Source organism: Chlorocebus sabaeus, chromosome 4, assembly GCF_047675955.1.
Source record: "Chlorocebus sabaeus isolate Y175 chromosome 4, mChlSab1.0.hap1, whole genome shotgun sequence".
NCBI classification, from domain to species: Eukaryota; Metazoa; Chordata; class Mammalia; order Primates; family Cercopithecidae; genus Chlorocebus; species Chlorocebus sabaeus.
Window position 1 is genome coordinate 77,816,968 of NC_132907.1, and position 20,817 is coordinate 77,837,784.

Sequence of the window (20,817 nt, forward strand, 5' to 3'; positions counted from 1 at the left end):
TAAACAGACTTTGTTGTACATTTCAATTCCTTATTAAATTAAGAGAAGTCTTTGCATATGTAGACAGCCAAAACAACTGGGGACTGAAAATCTCTCACAGGACTTAACGTTTTCATGAACACAGAATTCACAGAAACTGTAAACTATGTGATAAGTGTACGTTAGTTTTTGTATTTCAATATTTGTTACCCCCACCCAAGGTTACCCTCAACCAACTCAATCCCCTTTGTAGCCTGCCTTTTAAAAACCAAGGTGCCACTGCAATATAGGAATGTGAATAGCAGTAAACTTGTCACAAGAGAATATTGTGACTGGCATACAAATTGACTTGAAGGCAACTTTATTAGCTTTTATTTTAAATTATCCCAAAGTCTTCCAAGACTGAAACAAGAACCATGTTACTGTGTGTACTGTCACTGTTACAGTGTGCACCGTAACTCTAGTAGTTTGAGAATTCCGTGAACTATTTTAAGGGCTATGTCATGATATACAGAAGGAATTCTAATTTTCAATACTTTCACTAATTTTGTCATAGGTGGTGGTATTAGTCCATTCTCACATTGCTATAAAGAAATACCTGAGACTGGGTAATTTATATGAGATTTAATTGGTTCAGGGTTCTGCAGGCTGTACAGGAAGCATGGTGGCCTCTGCTTCTGGAAAGACCTCAGGGAGCTTTTACTCAAAGCAGAAGGCAAAGTGGGAGCAGGCAGTTCACATGCCAAAATCAGGAGCAAGAGAGAGCAAGCGGGGAGGTGATACACACTTTTATAAACAACCACACCTTGAGAGAACTCACTGTCGCAGGAACAGCACCAAGGGGATGGTGCTGAACCATTCAAGAGAAATTCACACCCATGATCCAATCACTCCCACCAGGCCCTGCTTCCAACACTGGGATTACATTTTGACATGAGATATGAGTGGGGACAACATCCAAACTATATCAGTGATCTTCATTTAAATTCTTCAGAGTGATCAATTTGGTATTTTTTTTTTTTTTTTTTTTGATAGCAGTACTGTCAGCAGAGGTTAGACACATTAAGAGTGCTGAGGATGTGCTGCAGAGATTTTACTCAACAGTCCCTTGCATTTACCAAGGAGGTATTGGTTGTAGACCTACTCTTTTTTTCCTCCAATTAGTTCCAGATACTGCTGCTGGATCCACTCAAGGCCCACTTCTATTCCTGATGCCATATAAGCTGAAACATTTTGTGACTCTCCAACAAATGAAGCATGAACAGTAAACACAAGAATCCAAGTCTTTTGCCAATGATATCGTGGCTCTCTCTAGTCTCATTTTCTCTTGTTTGTATCCTAAGCTTCATCCAACCTAGACACACTCTTCTTAAATATGTCCTTGATTTTCCTCCCTCTACAGTATTTCTTCTACCTGTTCCACCTCCTTTTCCACTTGCAAAGTCCTCCACCTTCTCCTTTAGGACCCATCTGAAATGTCTACTCCTTAATGAAAACTTTTCTGATCTCTCTAATGGCATGAGATTTCTCTATCTTAAATACTCATTACCCCTTTCTTTATATTTCATTGTACTAGATCCAGCTAGTTAACTATAAATATTTTTTTATCATCCCTAAGAAGTCATAAAAAAAACTTCTTGAGGGTAGGAATGCTTTAATTTAGAACCAGTATATTACAAAAAATACGTAGCATGTGGGAGAGACTATGGGAGATACGAAAGCCATGAAAGGAAAGATACGAAAGGAATTTAAACTTTATCTTATGGGCATCAGACAACTATTATTGAATAGAAAAAGTGGCATATGAAAAAAATGCTACAGGAAAATTACTGATTACTTGTATTTACTGTAGAGGGGGGCTATGGGGAAAGAGTAAGGTTATCTTGGAGACTGCAGAACAGTACATTGGAAAATTAGTATGGCGGAGGAAACAATACCTCTTTAAAGAAGAAAAGTAAAACTGGAGAGTTCAATGATGCTGAAATAGGAGAATCATGAAAATAGATTAGAGGAGGCAGGGAGGAAATAATGACCTGAAGAACAGATTCTGGAAGAGTCATATAAGAATGATACTAGGCAAAAGTAAAACCAGAAGTTTTTTACTTTTATAGCCATCTTCTGCTTTACTTTTTAGGGAAGCGTGAAAATATGCTCTGCTTATTCCAGTTAACAACTAATACTAGCTACATTTCTCAAAGTGAGTATCCAGACGGCTCAGCTATTTTAAAAGATACTGATAATCTCAAAATAAGTTTTCAGAAATAAAAATCGCCATCTGACTTAACTTTTGCACTGCAAAAGATTTGTTTAACAAATACTGAACAGTTGATCTGCTGGGACTGTTCTAGCATTAGAGTATACAACAAAGGAGTGCTTGCTGTCATGGAGCTTATGTTCTATCTAGACGCAGATGACTAACATGCAGTGTGACTAGACATCCTGGTTTGCCCAGGATTGAGGGGTTTCCCGGGATGCAGGACTTCCAGTGCTAAGCCTGGGAAATCAGTGACAAACAACAAATGCTAGTGGCAGCTGATCTCCCAATGATCACCTAAAACCACCCTGCCCCTTACTTCCCACTTCCTCGTATTCATGCCCTTATGTAAACCCTTCTCACATTAAATAGGGCTGACCTGCATAAGTAACAACACATTGTGGAAACGACTGTGTGTGACTTCCAAGGCTAGGTCATGAAAGAAATTCATGAATTTCATGTGGCTCTCCGCTACACTCAAGCAGCCCTGTGGAGAAGCCTGCTTGTCGAGGAACCAAAGCCTCTTGCTATCAGCTATGTAAATCAACCATCTTTAAGGGAGATTCTCCAGCCACAGTCAAATACAGTCAGACTTTCAAATGACTTTAGCCCTGGACAGCATGTTCACTGCAACCTCTTAGGAGATCTTAGAACCACCCGGCTAAGTCATTCAAATGCCTGACATACAGAAACTGAAATAAAGCTTGATGCTAAATTTGGGGGTAATTTAATACAGAGTAGTAGATAACTAATACAGTGCTAGAGAAAAGTTATGCCTGGTAAGAACTTAGGAAGGTAGGCACTATTTTTGGTAAGTGGATTTGGATAAGCCTCTCTTACAAAGGCATTTGGGCAGAGATCCAAAAAATAAGGGAGCAAGCCAGCAAAAGGATGTTCCAAGCGGAAGAGTAATGGACTTCTGACTCAGTACCAACTAAAGTGATTGTTAGAAGAACATCAAATGTGTCATTGCGACTCAAGTAGAGTGAGCAGGGTAGAGAAGGGGGTGTGGCAGGACATCAGAGGGAGGGGCAGAGCCTCGCAGAATAAAAAGTAAGGTGTTTGAATTTGATTGAGTCAAGGGAAGCCACTGGAAGGTTTTTTTTAAAGCGTCATCTTCTTTTGGTTTTCTATTAGCAGCTTGGATTCTGAGCATGCAACGTTTGATTCTGTAACAAGGCTGACAAGGGTTCAACCAGGCTGTGTGGATGAAATCTATGACCTCCTCAAGCATTTGAAGTTCATGTTTTCTTTTTATTTTAAGACAGAATCTTGCTCTGTCGCCCAGGCTGCGGTGCAGTGGCGCGATCTCTGCTCACCACAACCTCCGCCCCCCTGCCCCCCCGGGCTCAAGCGATTCTCCTGCCTCAACCTCCCAAGTAGCTGGGATTACAGGTCCGCGCCACTGCGCCAGGACTAATTTTTCTTTTTTCTTTTTTTCTTTTTTTTTTTAGCAGAGACTGGGTTTCGCCATGTTGGCCAGGCTGGTCTTGAACCCCTGACCTCAGATGATCTGCCTGCCTAGGCCTCCCAAAGTGCTGGGATTACAGACGTGAGCCACCGCGCCTGGCCTGAAGTTCTTTTCTACAGAACTTTGCTGTCCGATACACATGAGGCTACACAGCCAACTGGGCACCTGACACGGGGCTAGTGCAAATTGAGACGGGCTGTTAGCTCTAAAACACACACTGGATTTCCAAGACTTAGAACTAACCACAGAGCGTAAAAGATCTCATTAATTCTTTTAGACTGATTACATGCTGAAATGACAGGATGGGCTAAATTAAATACATCATTAAAAGCAATTTCACCGATTTTTCTTTACTCTTTAAAAATGTGGCTACTACTAGAATTACCTACGTGGCTCGGACTGTGTGTCTACAGGGAGCTCCTCTCGGGCACTCTGTACACTCAAGTTTCGCCGGTGTCCTCCGCCCGAAGGGCCGCCTCAGAAAGGCCGAGCCTCCGGCCCGGCCTCTCCGGTTTCCCGGGGAAGCGGTCCAGCCGCCGGCGAGGGCTCCGAGGTCGGCCCCGAGGGTTAAGGGGCAGCCCTGGCCTTCGCGACATCCATTCAGCTGGCTCCGCGGGTGCAGCGCGCGGTCCTCAGAGAAGCCCCGACCCTCGCGTCGCTGACCCGACCATTCATTAATCGGGGGATTCCGAGGGCCCGGGAGCAGCCTCGGGCGCCCCACTCCCCCATTCTCGCGTAGCCGTCTCTTTGACCGCGTCACACTGAGCGGCGCAACCACCAGGGAAGGTAACTGGGAGGGCGCGACCTCCCTCAAGCAACACCCACCTCGGGCTGACTGAAGGGACCCAGGTCCGGTTCAGTCACTGCGTTCCCTTGGCTTCCTGGGTCTCAGCGGCGGGGGCGTGGCCACAGCCTGAGAGGCGGGTTTCCTGTCCAGTCGTGAATAACTTCCGACGTGTGCCGGAAGTTTCCTCAGTGACAATCAGGAAGTCGGCGTGTCGAGTGGCTCCTCCAGGCCGCTGAGGCGGGTTAAGGTCTGAGGGTCGTGTGGAGCCAGGGCGCTGGTCACCAGGTGTTTGGCGTGGTCAGCTCTTATTTCTCGCCTGGCAATGGCGACGTACACCTGCATAACTTGCCGGGTGGCGTTCCGCGACGCGGACATGCAGCGGGCCCACTATAAGACGGACTGGCACCGCTACAACCTGCGGCGTAAGGTGGCCAGCATGGCCCCAGTGACCGCCGAGGGCTTCCAGGAGCGAGTGCGGGCGCAGCGGGCCGTAGCGGAGGAGGAGAGCAAGGGCTCGGCCACCTACTGTACTGTTTGCAGTAAGAAGTTTGCCTCTTTCAACGCCTACGAGAACCACCTCAAGTCCCGGCGGCACGTTGAGCTGGAGAAGAAGGCCGTGCAGGCCGTGAATCGGAAAGTGGAGATGATGAATGAAAAGAACTTGGAGAAAGGACTGGGCTTGGACAGTGTGGACAAGGATGCCATGAACGCCGCCATCCAGCAGGCCATCAAGGCCCAGCCTTCCATGTCTCCCAAGAAGGCGCCCCCAGTGCCTGTAGAGGAGGCCAGGAGTGCCGTAGCCGTGGGGACTGGTGGCCGTGGGACCCACGACCGAGACCCGAGCGAGAAACCACCCCGGCTCCAGTGGTTTGAACAGCAGGCGAAGAAGTTGGCAAAGCAGCAGGAGGAGGGCAGTGAGGAGGAGGAAGAGGACCTGCATGGAGACGGTGATGGCCCTGTCTGGGCGGGGAGGGTAAAGAGGAACTTGGCCCCCCCTTTAGTTTTCAGATTTATACTCGAGATGGGTGTGTGTGTTTGTGTGTTTGAGAGCTTTTAAGTAAAAATGATGAGGGAAGGTGGTTTAGATGCTTTCTGAAGTGCCTTATCTGGCCAGCAGGTTTGGCTGTTTAGTTCACTCAGTTCATTCTCGAAGGCCTAAAACCTTGTCTGGAAAAAGAAGAAGTGCCTAATGCATATTTGGAGAATGAATTGATGCCTTCTCTGTTTTGGATGAGGAAACTTTTTTTTTTTTTTTTTTGAGACAGTCTCGCTCTGTCGCCCAGGCTGGAGTGCAGTGGCCGGATCTCAGCTCACTGCAAGCTCCGCCTCCCGGGTTTACGCCATTCTCCTGCCTCAGCCTCCCGAGTAGCTGGGACTACAGGCGCCCGCCACCTCGCCCGGCTAGTTTTTTTTGTATTTTTTAGTAGAGACGGGGTTTCACCGTGTTAGCCAGGATGGTCTCGATCTCCTGACCTCGTGATCCTCCCGTCTCGGCCTCCCAAAGTGCTGGGATTACAGGCGTGAGCCACCGCGCCCAGCCTGGATGAGGAAACTTTTAACATATGCACAGGAGGACATCGTCATACCAGCCGCCGTGTTATTTGCTATTCTAGTGGGTTTCCAGTTATGATGGTTTTGCACTTACTTTAGTTGAGTAAAACAGAATGAGGGGATCAAAATCAACTCAGCCAGAAATGTGGAGCTGCAGCCAGCAGCCTCACCTCTTTGACTTTATGAGTTATTTATTCCTTCTTTCCCTCATCCCACATCCTATTAACAGTGCTGGTGTAGGTGTTCATGTCTTAGTCTGTTCGCTCTGCTATAACGAAGTACCAGAGACTAGGTAATTTATGAATAACATAAATGTATTTTCCCATAGTTCTGGAAATTGGGAAGTCCAAAATCAAGGTGCTGGCAGAGTCAGTGTCTGGTGAGGGCCTGTTCGTAGATGAAGTTTTCTCATGGTATCATGTGGAAGAAGCAGAAGGCAAAGACGGGCTAGTTCCCTGGCACTAATCCATTAATTCAGGATTAGTGCTCGCCTAACTTAATCACCCCCTAAAGGCCCCACCTCTTAATGCCATTTCATTGATGATTAAGTTTCAACATTTGAATTTTGGGAGGGAAACATGCATTCAAACCATGGCCGTTCATAGAGCATCCCACCAGCACATACACACACCCCACAGTACTTTTGTGAAATAGTAGATAGAGGCATTGTTTTAGCAGTTTATAAAAATATGCAGCCAGAGCTCACGCCTGTAATCCCAGCATTTTGGAGGCCAAGGCAGACAGATCACGAGGTCAGGAGATCAAGCTATGGTGAAACACCATGTCTACTAAAAATACAAAAAATTAGCCGGGCGCCGTGGTGGGTGCCTGTAGTGCCAGCTACTTGGGAGGCTGAGGCAGGAGAATGGCGTGAACCTGGGAGGCGGAGCTTGCAGTGAACTGAGATCGTGCCACTACACTCCAGCCTGGGCGACAGTGCGAGACTCCGTCTCACACACAGACACACACACACACAGACACACACATATATATATATATATTCACCCAGCTAGGAGACTCCCTAACTCTATGTTCAGCACTGGGCTAGGTGCTGTAAGGCATAGGAAAGAAACAAACGAAAGACTTCTATTTCCTGGGAAAGAAAGACTAAGGAATTTCACAGCCATTCAGATGAGTCTGGTAAACAAATAGCTAAAATTGAGATCTTGAAAGAGGAGTTGTCCTTGGGAGTTGGAGGTACGGCTGTTTCTCCAAATATAGGACTGTATCACCTCATGTGAATTTTTGTGATATCTTTGCTTGCTATTACTTTTCTTAAACTTAGTATTTCAAAATTCTGGCTTGCAGATTGGGAAGATATTGATTCTGATGAAGAAATGGAATATGAGGATACTGAAGCAATGGATGATGCTGTGGAGCAGGATGCAGAGGAGGAAGAGGCTGAGGAAGGCCCACCCCTTGGTGCCATCCCTATTAGGGACTGCTTATTTTGTTCCCATCATTCCAGCTCACTCATGAAGAATGTGGCTCATATGACCAAAGTCCACAGTTTCTTTATTCCTGATATAGAATATCTTTCAGATATTAAGGGACTGATTAAATACTTGGGTAAGTACAATAGTTTTTCTTTTAATGAGGAAATAATCACATTATTGGGGGACTGATCTCAAGGGAACATTAGTTTTGCATTTTTCATCAATCTTTGATGTAATTGCTTGCTTATTTTGTGAATGATTTTTGAGTTGTGACAAATAGTGAGATTTAATTGGTTGCAAAAAACTTTTTTCGTATTTTTTCCTTAAATTATTTTTCTAGGAGAGAAAGTTGGTGTTGGAAAGATTTGCTTGTGGTGCAATGAGAAAGGGAAGTCCTTCTACTCCACAGAAGCTGTACAGGCGCATATGAATGACAAAAGCCACTGTAAGCTCTTCACAGATGGCGATGCTGCTTTGGAATTTGCAGACTTCTATGATTTTAGGTAAGCATAATTTGTAATATGAAGTGAAGTGAAGTCATATTTGCTTTGCATTGATATTATGTGTGCCAGTGCTGGATATGTGTTTGGCACTGTACAATGTATCCTTAATAACACTTATAACACCTCTGTATTAGGTAGTTCTTTCTTTTAGTTGAGAAACTCAGTTTCACAGAGTTTAACACATCTAGTAAAGAGAAGACCTTAAACCCAAACTGAAGTTTGACTTGTTTTTGTTTTTGTTCTGGTTAAATCATCAAGAGTTCAGTTTTGCACCTTGAACAGAAGTACAGAAATCAGGTTTCACATATTGGGTTCCTGGAGAGTCCTTGATCACCAGCTGTCTCCTGAAGGAGTTGAGACAGTTGCTAAACCAGGCCCAAACCAGGCATCTGATGGTGAGATTATCCCATTGGTGGTTCACCCCTAACTAGAATTTTTTTTTTTTTTTCCTGAGAAAGATTTTTGCTGTCACCCAGGCTGCAGGACAGTGGCACGATCACGGTCTACTGCAGCCTCAGCCGCCCTGGGCTCGGGTGATCCTCCCACCACAGCCTCCCGAGCAGCTAGTGTGCACCACTATGCCCTGCTAATTTTTGTATTTTTTTGTAGAGATGGGGTTTTGTCGTGTTACCCAGGCTGGTCTTGAACTCCTGGGCCCAAGTGATCTACCCGCCTTAGCCTGGGATTACACGTGTGAGATACCATGCCTGGCCATAACTAGAATCTTGAATAATTTGTATGTCATTTAGCAAATGTATGTTAAGTACTTGTGAACAACTAGTTGTCAAAATTCCTGTGAGCTAGCCAGGAGATAAGCAGATGTGTATAATTACCATGCCAGGCATGCATAGTCCAAGTGATACAATGTTCAGAAAAGTCTCCGTCTTTTAAGTCTTGCTTTTGCATTTTCTTCCTGATTTCCCATTTTGCAACTGGAGACTTGCAGTTGGTGGACATGACTGGGAGGAGGTAGAGGGGAGGATTAGAGGCTGTGGCAGTAGAGAAGACAATGAATTCTGCTGGTGGTGGGAAGCATCCTCTTTCAGTATTTATCCCTCTCAAGTTTCCTTTTAGACACCAATGTTTACAACCTTTTGACTGATGTTGTCATCAGAGTGGTCAAAGCAAATACCATGGATAGAGTCAAGCAGCTGCCATCAGCAGTAGGCTTGGAATGCCCAGCACTCGGTCTGTCATCCTGTGGTTATTACTACCCAGTCTCACAGATTTCAGTATCTTCTGCAGGCCCGTGACCCCCACATTTATATCTCTAGTCTAGCCTTCCCCTTAGCTATAGACTGAAGATATCCAGCTACCTCCTTGATATTTCTACTTGTGTCTAAAAGGGATCGTTAACCTGTCCAAAATCAACTCCTGCTATGCATCCTAATCTGCTCCCTGTAAGTAAATGGCATCTCTGTCCTTCTAGTTACTTAAGCCAAATGCCATGTAGTCTTCCTTTATTCTTCTGTTTTCTTTCATGTTTACTTTAGAATCTATCACCAAATCCTGCTTTAACTACTTTTGCACTATCTATCTTCAGAGGCTGACTGCTTCTCACTACTTCTACTGCTACTACCCAGGTCCAGGGCACCATCATCTTTTGCCTGACTTCCTATAGTAGCCTCCTGCTTACATTCTTACTACCCGCCATGTTCTATTCTCGAAACTGTAACTAGGGGGATCCTTTTAAAACACTAAGTGAGGTCAAACTGCTCAGATTCTTTCAAAGACGACCTATCTTACTCAAAGTAAAAGCCAAAGTATAATGTCCTGCAAGGCCCTGCACATGACCTGGAGCCTCTGTGGTTCTGTCGTGTTGTGTTCGTCGCTCTCTGGATTCCTAACTCTGTCTCTAATGCACCAAGTGTGTTTCTCAGTGTGGTTCTGTTGTGTTGTGTTCGTCGCTCTCAGGATTCCTAACTCTGTCTCTAATGCACCAAGTGTGTTTCTCAGGACCTTTGCGTTTGCTGCTGTATTTGTTTATAGTATTCGCTCAGATATTCACTTGACTTGTCCCTCACTTCTTGCAGGCATTGACATAAATTTCACCTTCTCAGTGTGGCCTTTTTTGACCACCTTCCGTAAAATAACACTTACCCAATCCTTTTGATCCTGTTTTATTTTTCCTTATATCCCCTACTGCCGTTGTGTGTATTGTATATTATTTGTTTATTGTCTCCTCCTTCTAGACTCTAAGCTTCAAACCCTAGCCTTTTGTTGTTGTTACTGTTGTTCTTTACTGGGTGTTGCTTAAACCATTAGTTTGAATTAAAATATGTAACTGATGGAACTGGTTCTCCCTTAGTCCAAATGATGTATTTTTCATTCCATTTACATGAGTTTTATTCTGCTGGTGCCTAGAAATGAGAAATTATGTGGGCCTTTCTTCCTAAAAATGAATATTAAATGATTTGTTTTCCTTAAAAAAATAAAAGTTAGCCAAGTGTGGTGGCATGAGCCTGTAGTCCCAGCTGCTCAGGAGGCTGAGGTAAGAGGATCACCAGAAGCCAGGAGTTTCAGGCCAGCCTCGGTGACATGGTGAGACCCTGTCTCTTGGGCGGGGGGGGAAGGTGATAATGCTTAGTAAAGAAAACTTGGAAAAGAGAAAGCTTTTACATACAAAGCTGGTGTTTATGGAGTGCTTACCTGCCAGACACTGTTCTAATAAGCATTTTATGTGGATTCACTCAGCTAAAAAATGACAAATTACCTATAATTTCACTCCCCTTCACAAGGTAACTTGTTTACTTATTTTGGACCTGAAACTTTTTATTGAAGAATAAACTTACAGAAAAGTACATATGTGTATACAACTGGCCCTCTGTAGTCATAGGTTCTCCATCTGTGCATCCAAACTATAGTGTTCGAAAAAAATTTTGTCCATACTAACATCCACAGACTTATTTTTCTTGTTATTATTCCCTAAACAGTACTGTGTAACAACTATTTACATAGCATTTACAATGTTTTATGTATTATAACTAATATAGAGATGATTTAAAGCATGCAGTGATTTAAGTTATATGCAAATGTTATACCATTTTATATCAGGGACTCGAACATCTGCAAATTTTAGTATCCTAGGGAGGTCCTGGAACCAATCCCCCATGGATACCAAGGGATGACCGTACTTGTGATATCGTGATTCAGTTTAGTGAAATTTTAAATATAACTAGTACCTAGATCAAGAAACAGCATGTTAATAATCCCCTGACATTTCCCTTGTGTGTCCTTCCAGAAACTACCCCTCCTTTCTCTGGGAGTAACTACTATTCTGACTTATAGCTGCATAGATTGGTTTTGCCTGTTTTTGTACTTTATATGTAAATGGAATCACAAAGCATGTACTCTTGGGTCTGACTTCTTTTGCTCAACTTTCTGTTTGGGAGACCCATCCATACTATTTTATATAGTTGGAGAGAGTTCTTATTGTTACAGAGTGTTCTGTTCAGTGCTCCACAACATCTAGTCTAAGACTGATACACATTTGAGTGGTTTCTAGTTTGGGACTATTACAAGCAGTGCTGCCACATCATTCTAGTGTGTCTTTGGCAAATGTTTATAGGTTATCTTTTGTTTGTATATGTAGGAGTTGGGCCAGAGGATATACATATGTTCAATTTTAGAAAATACTGTCAAATTGTTTTCCAAAGTGGTTTTCTATATTTCCACTTGTAGTGAGGGAGAGTTTTTCATTTTAGCAACTTTGGTGGGTGTGTAGTGGCTTTAATTTGCATCTCCCTGATGATGATTAATGCAATCAAGAGCCTTTTTATGTATTCATTGGCCATTTGGATATCTTTTTGTGAGGTATCTGATCAAGTATTTATCTATTTTCTTATTAGGTTGTGTGGTTTACTGTTAATAATTTAATGTACACTTTTCCTATTATTTTTCATGTGTATCTATGAATAGCATTTGTCAACATTTTTAGGAATATGGAGATTCTTCTGGACCTGCACTGTCCAATATAGTAATTACTAGGTATACTCATATAGCTATTTAAATAAATGGAAAGTTTAATTAAAAATTTAAACATTCAGTTCTTCAGTCAGACTACCTGCATTTCAAAGTTCAGTGCTGAAAAGCTCACGTGACTGCAGTTACTGTATCAGACACAAAGACATATTGATAGAACATTTTCTGTCATCACAGAGTTCTGTTGGACAGTACTGTGCTATAACTTGTTTTTATAATGGTTAAATTGAGTATAGCTGCATGTCCAGCTGTACATTCTCCTTCTTTTCTTCTCTGTTAGGCAGCCTTTCTAGGGAAAAACAAATAGAATTCTGTTATAGGTCATTTGCTCACTTCTACTACAGACAAAATGCTAATGAGTTGTTTTCTCCCAAAACCTTTTAGCTGGTAGTTCCTACAGCTGCTTCCTCCCCTCTCCCTTTTAGGTAGCTTAGGAAGTTTGCCACATTTGCAAATAAAGTTTATGTCTTTTAGTTCCATTTGAGGTATCAGTCTATTTATTGGTGCAACTTCTTTGTTACAGGAGTAGCTACCCAGATCACAAGGAAGGGGAGGACCCCAGTGAGGCTGAGGAGTTGCCCTCAGAAAAGAACTTGGAATATGATGATGAAACCATGGAATTGATTCTGCCTTCTGGTAAGTGCATTTGTCAAAAATAAACAGCTTAATGCCAGTGGGACTGAGGGAGAAGCATATCTCCATCAATTACCTTCCATACTGAGGGAAATAGACCATAAAGCTTAAGGTATATGTTTGGGTTCTCACGTACAGTGTAAACCCTGAAGGTTGCTGCTCAGCTCTAAGTTGGCTGTTTTGTTTAAATTTGATCAGCGTTTTTGTTCATTTCTGGGTTATGACTCAGAATGTTTCATTAGGCATTTCTTTTCTTTTCTTTTCTTTTTTTTTTTTTTTTAGATGTAGACTTTTCCTATTCTGTCTTTATCTATTTTTTTTGGTCCTGTCTAGGTTTCTCTTGTTAATTGTAACCTTACTGTTATTCTTTGAACTGATTCCTATTTCCTTTTGTTGCACAGACTTCCAAATGGTAGTTTGGTGTGGGTGTATCTGACTCATGGTGGAAATTTATCCACCATGAGGTGTGAAAAGATGAAGAATAACCATGAATGTGAGAAGCATACATGGTTGTTTATTGTACAGGAGGAAAGAATCGTGATTAACTGATAAGAATAGGAGAAGCTACAGAAGACATGTTTGAGAAATGAAAGGGGATGGAAAGGTAGAGATGATAATAAGATCTTAATATCTGGTATTTACTGAGCAGTTAGCACATTCAAGCAGATGTATTTGTCTTTATAGGCCAACGTTGAGTTAGATTCCAGCATCTTCATTTTGCATATGAAGCTTAGAGAGGCTGAGTAACTTACCAGGATCACACACCTAATCAGTAAAGCCTTTTTCCAATATCCGTATACTACTTCGGGAGATTTGCAGTAATGGTGCAGGCAGGAACAACATACCCTGCTGGTGGAGAGGTCTGCAATGAAGCAGCCTTGTCTTACGCCTTTCCACACAGAATGTCACTGCTTAGGTACAGATGGCTATCTTTAGCTCAGAATGATAACCTTGTAAGGCCAAGAGCAGCTTTAGAGTGTGGCAGTAGGAGGAAAGGTCAGGCAGAACCTATTTTGACGACAGTTCTTTCTACAGTGATAAGAGGGTTATAATGCAATATATTATCATGGCCTATCTAATACACAATGGTAAAACGTAAATCCCAGAGAACCTTTTCTAGTCTTTCTATGGTGATAGTACCCATATAGAACATCAGAAATATGTTTAATAACTTATTTTCCGGAACTATATGTTTACCTTGTTGTCTCCTTAGCTTCTGCTTCTTAAACGGTAGAATCAGATAACCATAGACCTTAAATAAATTGAATAAGACAATCCTAGTACAGCAGTGTCTACCATGTAGTAGGATCACCGTAGTGTTTGCTTCATTTAGCATCTACTTTAGCACAACATATTACAAAACTTAGCATAACATGAGCATATCTGTTTAAGAAATCTGGATGTTTCAGAGAAGTTTTCATCTAGACTTTAAATTTTTGAAACTAATAAAAAATAAAGAATCCTCAGCTTTGTCCTGGGTGATTGAGTTTTTTAAGATATCTAAAAAGATACTCATTTTGACTGCCAAAGTCAAGCCCATTTTTGGCTTTGGCTAGCCTTAGAAAGATATTGGAGAGGTCTTCCTCTCCCATATCCAGATGGCTTAGTAGCTCCTAAATGTCTTTTCAGTATTTTTTTGTATTCATTTGTCTGTGTCACCATTCCTCCTGTCTGGTCATCTCTTATCTGGTTTCCACATGACCACCAAAACATTCTTTCTAAAACACCAGTAGATTTTCTTTACCCTCTGTAGTTCCTCCCCTGGGAGCCATTGCCTTTAGGGTAACTTTGAGTTTCTCTCTACTGGTCCCTCAGGTGTGTAGTGCTATTCCTCTATCTACCCACATAGAGTTTTCTTCCTCTGGGCATTTGCATGTGTGGAACCTCTGTTATTCCTACTTTTCTTGTAAGATTCAACTTATTTAGATTCAACCGTCTGGGAAGGCTTCCTGAACTCATCTCCTGTCCATTTACTGGGTAACAAGAGTCTCTCCCCTGCTGCTGGGACACTAAATCTAGTTGCTCAGATTGGACTTCAATAAAATCAAGTAGGCTATCTCAAAGCCAATGACAAAAAGTAGCCACTAGAGGGCACTGTGAGCATTTATTTTGAAGATTGTGGTCTTGAAGGTTTTTTTTGGGTTTCCTTCGTTGCTCTTCAGCTCTTATGGAGTAAGTTGGTATGAAAGGCCCATTCAATTGGATGGCAGAAATTGTAAGGCTGTTTGTTAAGAAGGAGTGAACATTAGCCTGGTGTGATGGTGTGTGCCTATAGTCTCAGCTAAGGCAGGAGGATCACTTGAGCCCAGGAAGTCAAGAGTCAAGGCTGAGTCAAGAGTGAGTCATGATCATGCTACTGCACTCCAGCTTGGGTGACAGAACAATACCCTGTCTCCAAAAAACAAAAAAAGAAAAAAAGGAGTGGACAGTCCGTAAGTGGTTACTGCTGTGTCAAAAGCTAGATGGACAGGTTGCGTGCTTCACCATGACTTAGACATAACCAATCCCTTATTTATTGGGCAGTCACACTGTGTTCTGGAAAATATTTTTCCTTGATGAGGGCCTTCAAGTGTAGCTGTCCTTAGCTCATCATACTTGGTGCTAATATCACGTGGTTACTGTCATTGGCATAGGGCAGGGGTAGCTCTGAATGCTGTTTTCAGTTCCTTCTTACCAACTGTTGGAAACCTTGGCATTGAGTGATGAAGCCATTTCAAGGACGCTTTAAAAGGCCAACCTTCTGTAGGATGTGTTTCCACATGTTGCTTAAGAATATAAATATATTGAATTCTTATGTATTAATAACCAACATTATCACCTTGCAAACCTGGAGTGTCCAGACCTAACATTATAAATAGAACATCAAAGCAAACAATGCTGGAATTTCCTGTAGACCCTCCATTTAAGCTTGTGGTTTTATCTGTCAACTACATCTCACTGATTTCTTGTGGTTTAAGAGCTTTGTTAACTGTTACACTGTCAAAACATTCAGGTTCAGGGAAAATGTTTTTATCCACACTGGTATCCAAAGACCATATCTTTGAATCAAAAGGTTCTTTTTGTCATCTCTTGAGTATGATAACAAAACAAGCAACTGAAAGTAACTACTTTTGCATATCTGTGTAGCAAACAAATTATTTTCCAGTTGTTTTGGCAGGTATAGGGACTTAAAACAACCAAAATAATTTTCTTATGCAAATTAAAAGTCTGGATCCTAAAAGCAAATACAGACTTCCACAACATTTATAGTATCTGGTTCATGTTCGTTTTACACAAAAGATTCTGAAAGCAGTGGCTTTACATAAGTAAATATAAACCTTTCCTGGAAACTGTACACAGGGTTCTACCTAGCCAAATATCCTTTATTCATTTTCAGTGGAAATGGCTTTTATCATGCCTTATGTATATGCTGTTGTTAAATATCTGCATGGTTATGTCTGTCTGGGAAGATATTTGATTGCTTTTGTCCTAATTAATATTCTTGTGAAAGAATAGCGTGTATTTAGTAAGCTTTTAGGTAATGCTGATGACACTGGCCTAGGGACCACCTTTGGAGAGGCACTGCTATAAGGGAGCCTGGAATTAGTCATCTCTAAACCCAGCCCCCTTCAGGTCATCTCCCCTGAACTTATGACACAGGGGTTGGGACATTTTCCCTAAAAAGGGCCAGAGGTGATCGTTAAGGCTTTATGTGCCATTCTGTCTCTGCAGCAGCTTCCCACCTCTGCTGTTGTAGCAAGCACCAAAGCAGCAAGAGATGATACCTACACAGTTGAGCATGGCTGTGTGGCAGTCAAACAAACTAAAACGGGGGATTGGCAAGATTGGGTTCTCTGGCTGTAGTTTGCCACTCCCTAGATTAATATATCAGATGTGCCTCACCCTTAAATAGGAACCTTGAATTGTTCTTCCCGTAGATACCTTTACTTACCTCAGGTTTTTATTATTCCAGCTACAGAATTTCCAACTGGTGGCCAATACCTTTGTCCCATAGTTTTTTTATTTGAAATACGCAGAGTCTGTTTTCTTTTTTCTCACTCTGTTACAAGTTAGTGGGCCTATGAGATAATGAGATATACAATCATATGTTGTAATGACATGAGCATACTTTAAAAATTAAATTTAGAAATTCATTTCTGAAAGCATGATTGACTCACATAGTTTTACCAGATCCTACTAAATAAGCAAAAGCTATAGACAGCATTCAGCTTAATCATCTTTTAAAATTCAAATTGACCAGGTGATTTCCATCATTTAGGAAGCAATAGGTCAGGGTTACTCAGCCTTGGCACGATTGACATTTTGGACTAGATAATTTTTTGTTATGGGGGCTGTCCTGTGCATTTAAAGATGTTTAATAGCATCTCTGGCCTCTACCCTCTAGGTGCCAGTAGTAACCTCTAGCTGTAACAACCAAAAATTTCTTTAATCAGTGCCAAATGTCCCTTGCTGGGTAAAATCCCCATTGGAGAATCACTGCAATAGAGAATTTAAGCAAAGGAAAGGTGGATTGATTTCTATTTTAGATCCTGACTGTGGCTTGTAGACCCAAACATCAGAACTGCTCTCTGTGCTTAATCTTCTTCCCATATATATGTATAATTTTTATTTATTTATATATATAAAATGCTAAAAATCTCTTATCTCCTAGGGCCCTATTATCTGTATTAGTAGGGGTTTCTATGTGTATTTTTGGGGATTGTATGCAAGTAAGTACACAATGCTAAGTTTTTCACTTAACGGTGACTTGCCATTCTCTTTTTAAAAAATCTATTGTTTGGTTTTCTTTTTCTTGCATGCTTTCTTTCTTTCACTTTTTCATTTTTATTTTACATGCTGCTTCATCTTTCTTTAGTAGGTAGAACAACTGTTTCTTCTGGTACATCGATTTTCCATCTGGATATACTAAAAGATCTGATTTGGAAAGCCCTTGCTTTATAGCTCTGCCTTGAAAAAACTATCCAACTCAGTATTTCAGTATTGCTCTTTGGAAAAACAGGTGCCAGAGTGGGTCATCGCTCCTTGATGAGATACTACAAACAGCGATTTGGCTTGTCGAGAGCTGTGGCAGTTGCCAAAAATCGGAAGGCCGTGGGCCGAGTACTTCAGCAGTACAGAGCCCTGGGATGGACTGGCAGCACAGGTACATTGATCTTTACAACTACAGACCAGTCTAAGAACTTGTATGTCTAGAAGGGGTCTGGGGAAAGTTGTTCCCATTTATGTTGTCTTTGTGGATCCTCTCTGGGGGAAACTTAACCTCTTGGTTCCAGGGACTTCCATTACCACTTGATATGTTAAAGGCAATAAGCCCAAAGTGCTTTGACTTAGAAATTTCGTATTCCTGGCACAGCAATTTTATATACCATTAACTTTTTCAGAAGATAATAGTTACAAAAAGAATTATTTAGTAATCACCAAAGATTGAAATTATCCTGGAGGTTACGTAGAAGAATCAGACAGTATCCTAGTGGTTAATAGCTTGAGCTGTGGAGTCAAACGTGACTTACGTGATGTACTTAGAGGTTCTTATATGATAAGCATGAGTAGTTTAATTAATATAAGCTTCTGTTTCCTCATTTATAAAACAGAGATGATAGTAATAAGACCTGCCTCTTAGAGTTGAGTGGGTTGAATGTCGTGCATGTGTGATATAGTGCATGCCCATAGTCAAGGTTAGCTGTCAGTCCCCCTTTTTGTAATTTTCCCATAGAAAATTTAGCAAAAGTTAAAAGAGTAAAGCATGCCACTGCAATTGTTGAGCTTTGAAACCTCATCAATATGATACTCTTTACATCTATTCTGATGTGTCTGCTGGATGAAGCTGGTTATATCCTTAGATCTTCAGGGAAAGCATCTATCCAACTAGAGGACTGTGGAGAAGATAAGAGGAGGGCTGCTTTCTGATGGCCTGGGAAGCTCTAGGCAACTAAAATCCATTTGAAATGCCACTGTGTTTATATGTGGTTTCCTTCACTGTGGCTACTTGTGAGCTGTGTGGCCGCTTGAATCTGGCAGAGACTTGACTTCATCTTACTCTTACCAGGAAGTATTGTCTTACTTGATTTATAGCTTCTGCCTCTCTGATTAATGGGGCTTCATCTTTTGGGCTTACAGACTCTTCCAGATGATGAAAACTAAAGATGCTAATCCCAGGGAAATGTATATATACAAAAGTTCTGGTATGCAATTCTGGGGTCCACAGAGACCCTTGAGGCCCATGGCTTAGAGACTCCAAGTTAGCAACTCTGTTTTAAATACAAGAACCCAGTTACCCCAAACTAACATTTTGAATTCTCTGCCAAGGTTGGATTTTCTCTGATCACAAATAACAGACCCTCGCCTAATTTCTTAACCTCTTTCCAATCATAGGAGCGGCTCTTATGCGAGAGCGAGACATGCAGTATGTCCAAAGGATGAAATCAAAATGGATGCTGAAGACAGGAATGAAGAACAATGCCACCAAGCAGATGCACTTTCGGGTCCAAGTGAGGTTCTGAGAGTCTGCTGGGATTGAGTCATCATCTCCTGCCCAAGTTTCCTCCTTGCCCTGAGGACCAGTGAAAGCCAGATCATAGGAGAGACCCTTTTGCTGCTACTTCATTGGTTCTGACCTAATAATAAAAGTTAGAATCATATGAGTTTTCAGATGTCATTTTTGAATAGTATTGAAAGGTTATGTTTTCACAAGGTAAGTCCTGTGTCTACTGGACCCTGGGACTTGCACTGCTGCCTGACAGTTGCTTCATCGCCTCAGCTTTAAATGATTTATGGTTGTTAGAGTAATGTGAGGAATCAGGAATGACTTGTGTGCCCCAAACTTAGTTTAACTTTCTAAGTAACTCACTATATCATGGCACTGGGACCTATGTAAGGGGGCTTGAAGGCTTATATAGGGGCAAAGTTGAATGTCGCTTATGGAGTGTATCGTGGCACAGGAGGTAGTGAATATCTCTGGGCACTTGCATTAAATCCAGGCTAAGTTAAAAAGCATATCCATAGCTTGCCGTAAAGGTTTTCTGTTTCTAAATGTGAATGCACAGAGTGACTGCTGTGTACTCTGATGCCATTTCCAGTGGTGCAGTTACTCTAGGACGAAAGTAAAGGTAAAATGATCAGGTATTTTAGAAAGGCTACCTCAGGGTCAAATCTCGGGAGAAATTCTCAGGTTAGGTGGCTTAGAGGAAGGCACTAATGTATTAAAAACGAAGCTAAACATGAAGTTCAAATCCATTTGAGTTATCTTTGTGACCTTGGAAAAGTGACTCGGCTTTTTAAATCTGTAAAATGGAGGTTTTATTATCTCACAGGTTGTTGGGGTTAAAGAAATCTGCTAAAGGACCAGACAGTCATTGAGTCCCTGGCACAGAGTTAGTGTTTAAAGTTCTCTTTTACAGAGCAAACACGCCACACTGAGTAAGGCATGGTGAGATTTAGTCAGTGCAGTATTCTGAGTAGTGGGTTTGAGCATGCCAGGAGAATGTGGTTGCCCTCACGGTGTATTAACCAGACCTCATTTGCTAGACATAGGTCTTTTTCTTTAAACTTTGGATGCAGAGTTGAATTAATTATATCCCATTAGTGTCCAGGTTCCCTATTATCCAACAATGAGGACTCCTTGGTATTAATTTTGCTCCTTCATCCTGTTTTCTACCATTCTCCCCACACAAGGACCCAATCTGTTGTGTTTGACACATCTTTAAATCTATAGCCTGAGAAAATGGTGTAGTGCTTTGCATGTGGTATGTTTTTAATTTATACTTAACCGAATGTACATGATATTGTGCTATACTTCTCAGTTTCATTTTTCATTCAACATTTTTTTACTCCACATCTAGTAACATCTAGTTCATTGCTTCTGACTGCTGCCTTGTATTCTATAGTGTGTGTCTACCACACTGTCCTTACCACTTTCTCTAGAGCTGACACCTTGATTGCCAACTCCACATCACCATACAAGCCAGCACTGTTAATGCATACCTCACGTATATACATGAATGTATATAAATGTGTACATTTATGTCACCTTTTAATTTGTCATCTCCTTTACCTGGTGGGGGCATGGGAGGCAAAGAGAACAGCATGTTTACTGACTTGTAAAATACGAATACTATCTCTATTTAAATAAATATTTCATTTTTGAGATAAGATCTTGCTCTGTTGCCCAGATTGGATGCAGTGGAACAATCACTGCTTACTGCAGCCTCGACCCCACAGGCTAA

General features: G+C 41.7%; 1 protein-coding gene and 1 long non-coding RNA gene across 2 annotated transcripts in view; one reads left to right on the plus strand and one right to left on the minus strand.

The window, feature by feature from the left end:
* LOC119620821 (uncharacterized) overlaps positions 1-4,611 on the minus strand; it is a 44,282-nt gene extending 39,671 nt beyond the window's left edge. Inside the window, exon 1 of the long non-coding RNA XR_012092808.1 lies at positions 4,530-4,611. This is a non-coding gene — a long non-coding RNA (uncharacterized lncRNA). The remainder of the gene's footprint in view (positions 1-4,529) is intronic.
* Positions 4,612-4,678: 67 nt separating this feature from the next.
* ZNF622 (zinc finger protein 622) lies at positions 4,679-19,233 on the plus strand. Its single transcript, XM_007961251.3, has 6 exons — positions 4,679-5,438; positions 7,351-7,611; positions 7,819-7,981; positions 12,486-12,598; positions 17,595-17,738; positions 18,968-19,233. Exons 1-6 carry the CDS (start codon positions 4,814-4,816, stop codon positions 19,093-19,095), a joined length of 1,434 nt encoding a protein of 477 aa, XP_007959442.3. The 5' UTR covers positions 4,679-4,813; the 3' UTR covers positions 19,096-19,233.
* The last annotated feature ends 1,584 nt before the right edge of the window (positions 19,234-20,817 follow it).

Bases quoted from the DNA above. Each gene is read 5' to 3' on its own strand.
- ZNF622 (XM_007961251.3), top strand. From the start codon at position 4,814: ATGGCGACGTACACCTGCATAACTTGCCGGGTGGCGTTCCGCGACGCG. The intron at 5,439-7,350 runs GTGATGGCCCTG...TCTGGCTTGCAG, and splicing joins AGAGGACCTGCATGGAGACG to ATTGGGAAGATATTGATTCT. The intron at 7,982-12,485 runs GTAAGCATAATT...TCTTTGTTACAG, and splicing joins GCAGACTTCTATGATTTTAG to GAGTAGCTACCCAGATCACA.